This window comes from Brienomyrus brachyistius, chromosome 13 (genome assembly GCF_023856365.1).
Source record: "Brienomyrus brachyistius isolate T26 chromosome 13, BBRACH_0.4, whole genome shotgun sequence".
Lineage (NCBI taxonomy): Eukaryota > Metazoa > Chordata > Actinopteri > Osteoglossiformes > Mormyridae > Brienomyrus > Brienomyrus brachyistius.
The window spans coordinates 22406827-22412364 of record NC_064545.1 but is presented as its reverse complement, the minus strand read 5'-3'; the positions used below and the strand labels follow the sequence as shown (position 1 = coordinate 22412364).

General features: G+C 48.2%; 1 protein-coding gene across 1 annotated transcript; it reads left to right on the top strand.

Moving 5' to 3' along the window:
• The first annotated feature begins 717 nt into the window (after nt 1–717).
• Nucleotides 718–2947, top strand: LOC125706575 (pro-adrenomedullin-like). The gene is made up of 4 exons (XM_048973310.1): nt 718–821; nt 1268–1398; nt 1547–1675; nt 1939–2947. Exons 2-4 carry the CDS (start codon nt 1301–1303, stop codon nt 2177–2179), a joined length of 468 nt encoding a protein of 155 aa, XP_048829267.1. The 5' UTR covers nt 718–821; nt 1268–1300; the 3' UTR covers nt 2180–2947.
• Nucleotides 2948–5538: the final 2591 nt, after the last annotated feature.

Below are 5538 nucleotides of genomic sequence, written 5' to 3'. Positions count from 1 at the left end.
TATCACCTGTAAATGGTGTAGGGTGTAACGGGTTTTCACCATCAGGTCTGCAATGTCCCCTTCCCAAGCTGCAGTCACATGACAGCAATCATTTACGCTTAAACTTGCTCCCTGTAGAAACTGCTACACCAAACATTTTTGAAATTGGCAAGAAATGAGTCAGTGTCCTACAATGCTGAATTTGGTGACTAAGCACCCACCCCTGGTCACCCCAAGCCTCTCCAAACCTTCGATACCAGTCTAGGTTTCAAACTTCATTCATTTTTTTTTTCCAGAACCCAGATTGCAAGAAGGCATTTTTGTCCTCCCCATTGATGAAACATCAGTAAACAAAAAAATAGGATGGCAGTCAGCACAATGCATTTATAGAATCAATAATGAAAAGCAGGGCAATGGAATGGAATCAACACGGAAATAAATGCATTTTACTAGAAGATCAGCCTCAATAACATCCAGTATCCAGACGGGAAGCTCACAGCGGAGTCGGCTTTAAATGACCCGTAACGAGGCATGAAGTCACTTTCAGCTGGATGAAAGCAAAACTGCATTGCGCGGTGCGTGCTTCACTGACTCAGAGCTGCGGCCCTGGATTCCTCTCAGCGGAGCCGCGATTGCATCGCCTCGTTGGCTGGAAGCCATGTGCTGGCTGTCCGTTAGCGAGGCCCCCGCCCACCCTGCCTTTAAAAGCTCAGGCGTTGCTCCACGAGCTTCAGACCTCTAGCAGAGCGGAGCAGCCGCCTCACTCTCTCTCCTCTATACGGACTCCATCCATCCATCCATCTACGCATCCAGGCAGGCTCACCCTCACGAGCGCAAGCCAGGTACGTCTCCTCCTACTCTCAGATTCTGCTACCCTGTGCCGCTGCGGGGGAAAACCGGCTGTCTTACCAATCAGGATATGCATCCCTGATCGTAGGAGACAGAGGTGTTTGTGTGTGCGTGTATATGTATGTGAGGAGGGGGGGGGTTATCCTGTGTATGGTATACCTAGAATAGAACCCCCCCCCCCCCCCACTTTAGCTGTAAGCTTTGTGAGGTTTCCTGACCATGCATGGGGGCGGTTTCACATGACAATGCATAACTCCAGCCACGAGCAAACATAACGACATGTGTGAGCAGCTTGACTTTTGAACTGTGATGTGTAAGCAAATGTAAGGACTTGGGAGAGACTCAGGCTTGTCCTAGATCTTTCTGCTGGCGTGTCGGTGCCTTGAGGTCGGGGATAATGTTGTTCTAATCAATATGTCATCCCGTCTTACCCTTGCAGAAACAAGCAGCTGCTCGACAGGCTCCAGGCGAGATGAGACCTCAGACTGTGTTGTTCCTGTTGCTGCTGGTCAGCATGGTGGCAACGCTGAGCGCCGCCACGCAGAATCTGGGCTCCAAGATAAGAAGCAGGTGAGCCCCCCCCACCTCCCCTGATCCCCCCCCCCCCCCCCCCACAGATTTGCAGAATATTTGCTCGCTGCTCTGTCTTAGCGCGGGTCTTCCCGCCGCCTGCCAAGCCCGCCGGTGGTTCCTGACGACACGTTTTCCCCTCTTTCAGATTTAGTGTCTGGTTGATGAGCAGAATGAAAAGACATTCGGGAAAAGTGCTGGTGGAGAGCAAGAGGGAGCAGCCGGAGCTGCTCGTCAGAGCAGAAGACGCCAAAGACACCTTGAATGTCCATTCCAGGTAGGAAGATTTTGGTCTGCTGGGCTCTGTTGAACTCATGTGACACCTCTTAGAATAATTTAGTTAGGAAACATTAATTTTCTGAAGTCAAACCTCACACAGAACTAGTAGACCTCTGAACTATCTAGGAAGATAAGGCATCTGTATATTCTTTCATATGTTCAGTATATGCACATTTCTGCATACATGTTATGGATGGCTGACCTGTTATGGTCATACATATGGATTAATCTCCTCCTCTTCCTCCCTCCTCTTCATCACAGCACCTCTGACTTCAATGTCCGGGTCAGGAGGTCCAAAGGAACCTCCAACCAGAGCTGGAGGCAGGGCTGTCCCATCGCGACCTGCACTGTGCACATACTAGCACACCGACTCAGCGAGCTCAGCAACCATCAGAATGCTAACAGCGCCCCCTTGGAGAAGATCAGCCCAGGGGGCTACGGCCGGAGACGGCGAGCGCTGGCTGGGGGTCGGCGTCAGGGGGCACCATTCCTGCAGACATGAATTACGGATTGCCAGTGCAGAGCTGAAAAACAACCCAATTCCACCACTGAGAATGTGGAGGATAGGGGGAGGGGGTACGGGAGGGTTATTTATCTTGAGGGCTCATCACCCTGCAGGAGAGTGGGGGGATTTGCCCAGGGGAGAGGGTGGGCACAAGGGACTACCCCATAAGGTGTAGAGGAGCATCAATGCCAGAGGACTGTGGGACATCTACTCCCCCCTCCGAGGAAGGATTGGACAGCAGGACTCTGGGATGCTGTCTCTCGCCTCAGGGCTCCGCCCACACATCATGTGACAGCCTGGACCTCACTGTCACCTGATAAGAGTCTCCTTGGAAGGACAAGGCAGACCTTATATAGAGACTCCAAAATGTGCAATGCATGTTGGTAAGGGATCCTGGAGTGAAGCGCAGAAAGCGACCTCCAGGACATTGTTATACTTGAACTTAATATTTCTGTCAAAGAATGTGCAATCTGTCTATGTATATAAATATATTTTATATATTGATCTTTTATTGTATATAAGATGAAGTATATTAATAAGTCATTATTTATATGTTTTATATATGTCACTTGTACTCATGGAGAACTATTTTTATACATGAAAAATCTATAAGGGCATTGTATCATTTGAAGTCTTTTGTTTCCTGGAAACATTGTTTAAACTTGTGGTAATCCAAAAATCATCATTGTTCTACTCCATCCTCTGTATACGTGGTTTATCATAGATGTGCCAGACATTAAACTTTTGCTGAATGATTGACCTGTAGATGCCTGTTTGGCTCTGGTGTCAATGTGTACCGTATTAAACCCGACATGGGTCATGTGATTTATACAAGGATGCTGGACATTGCACACACATATGTGTGTACCCCCCCCCCCCACCCAGAATGTAGCTGCATTCCTGCTCCGCATATCTGCTCTCTGCCCCCCCCCCTCTCCAAACACATACACACACACATACCCTAGTCCTCAGCCAGACATAACTAGTCTCATCCGGCCTCAGCCGGCCTGGCAGCTTCCAGGAGGGGTGTTGGTGGGGGGGGGGTCCAGGATCAGGGCGGATTCATCCATCCATGCCTTCTCCTCCCTGCCTGTCAGAGGAATGCTGTGGGGTCCAGGTCTCACTTTCCCAGTAAGTCAGTACTCCTGTTGACCAGCAGGGGGCAGAGCACTGAGCACAGGAGCTACACTGGGGCTGTCGTTCATCAGGACAGCATCTGTGTAAAGTTTTCCCAAGCCTGCAAACTGCCTGAAAGACTTTGCAGTGTGAAGGAGGTGCAGCGATGGCAGATAGACCATTGAGAGCACTGTCACCGTTACAGCAGTGTGGAGAATAAGATCACCTCCACCTGCCTTCAAACTCCTAAAAGACAGGGGGCATCAAACTGACCTTCTCATCTCTCACTTTACACCCCCATCAACTCTGCTAACCCTTGTCCTCCTGGGGTTCTCACCAAGCCATGTCGTTCATCCAGTGAGGGGCGTCTTACAGCTTCTACAGTCCCAAGAGTAAGCAAGAGTAAACGCTTCACAGCTGTTTGTCAAACATTAAAAATCAAGCATTCCTGCATCGATAGCCTCTTGCTTTCCCGCTCATTTCTAGTACTAGTTCATAACAGCACCATAAACACCTATGTGCCTGTCATTCATACATCCTTGAAGGCTTAGTTTATGACCCGAAACTATGACAGTTAGCCAAAGAGGTAAATATAAATGAGTGGCTTCATTGAGGTATATAAGTAGCTACTTTAGGTCACGGATACATCCGTTATGTATGTTCATGAGTCAACAGGGGGGCTGATAGACATTATGCCCCCCCTGTGATAAATAAGGCCATCACACAATCCATCTGCTGGCAGGGAGTTTAAGTTTCTTTCCTGAACCACGCTGAATCAGGCACCAGAGGGACTGTAACGCAGAATAAACTGATTCTCTGAGCAAAAGGTGGTGGCCAAAGGCAACAGCAAGCCTACACCGCCCTCTATCTTTGGGTCTTATTACTGCATTTGATGTTATCGTTCTTGACTCTCGCTGACTTTGCGGCACACCTCAAAATGCCCTGGTTCCAATTGACTTGTGGTGGCTTGGGCTGGAAAACTGGGGGTGTTTGGGCCTTCTCAAACTACAGGCCGCCACCCCACAGAGCAGAAAATAGCACCCTTTTACCTCACCACATCATCACTGCAGATTCAAGCTGTTTTTAACAGCTGGATTATCAAGGGTAGAAGCTCTAGACAGTTTTTTCTTTGGGAGCGAAAAGGTACATCCATCCATCCATCCATCCATCCATCCATCCATCTTCCAACCAATTATCTAAGAGTTGGAGAAGATCCTAAGTGACCCATTGAGGGAAGATGATGTTAATCTTTGCAAAGACACTTTTGGCTTGGGGCTGGGAAACAGCCTGTGGTCAAGACCCACAATGACCAAACCAGCAACAGTCTGCCGGCTAAATACAGATTTCTGAGAGAATCTCAGAACTGGATCCTTATGTCCATTGTTACAATAATCGCTTTACTGTTCAACTGGGCACATAACCATCCCACTTATTTAAGAATGGGTCCAAATCACTGCAAAATTTAATTATGTGAATGAAGTTTGGGTCTGATTAAAAGTGTCAGCCGTTATGTAGCTATGGTTACGGGCATCCCAGGCTCAGAAGCCACAGAAAAGCAAGGCTGAGAAAATTCCCAGTCTTCTTCTTGGGTTAAGTTGCCATGAGCTATTGAGTCTTTGGCTCACTTGTTCAATCTTCTTTGCTGCATCGTTATGGTTACGCTGCCTGGCTGACTTGTTCAGTGTCCTTTGCTGCATCGTCATGGTTACGCTGCCACGTACTCTGAGCCATGCTGACTGTCTGTGGGAGCCTACAGCATTGTGCCCCTCCCACCCTTAAGGACTCTTCAGGGCAGATGCAGAGTAGATACTATCTGCCACTACTGTGTCATGGGGCAACTTGACATAGGTCCGTAATTTATTACAGTCCTATATATATTAGGGGTTTAACGATGTAGCGTAGGACGAGATATTGCGATTGAAAGGTAGAGGCCTGGAAATGCACCGTGGCACAAAGTTGTTTAATGTCAACGCAAGAGGGCGCAAGAGGCACAATGTTAGTCTTGCATTGACATTTTATTTTTGCGTTTTACACTGGAGGCTGTGGAATGAAGGTAAAAACTGCAAGAAATAAATTATTTGAAAACAGCTTTTTTTTTTTTTTTTTTGCAAATGTACATGACATGAGGAAAATAAATCCATCCACCCACCTTCATACTTCGTATGCAGGTCAGGGTGATGGGCATCACAGGGCATGAGGCTGGGTACACCACAGATGGGATGCCAGGGCACACGCGCAGA

Coding starts and splice junctions, on each gene's coding strand:
- LOC125706575 (XM_048973310.1), top strand. CDS start 1,301: ATGAGACCTCAGACTGTGTTGTTCCTGTTGCTGCTGGTCAGCATGGTG. Junction 1,399..1,546: donor GGCTCCAAGATAAGAAGCAG/GTGAGCCCCCCC, acceptor CCCCTCTTTCAG/ATTTAGTGTCTGGTTGATGA. Junction 1,676..1,938: donor ACCTTGAATGTCCATTCCAG/GTAGGAAGATTT, acceptor TCTTCATCACAG/CACCTCTGACTTCAATGTCC.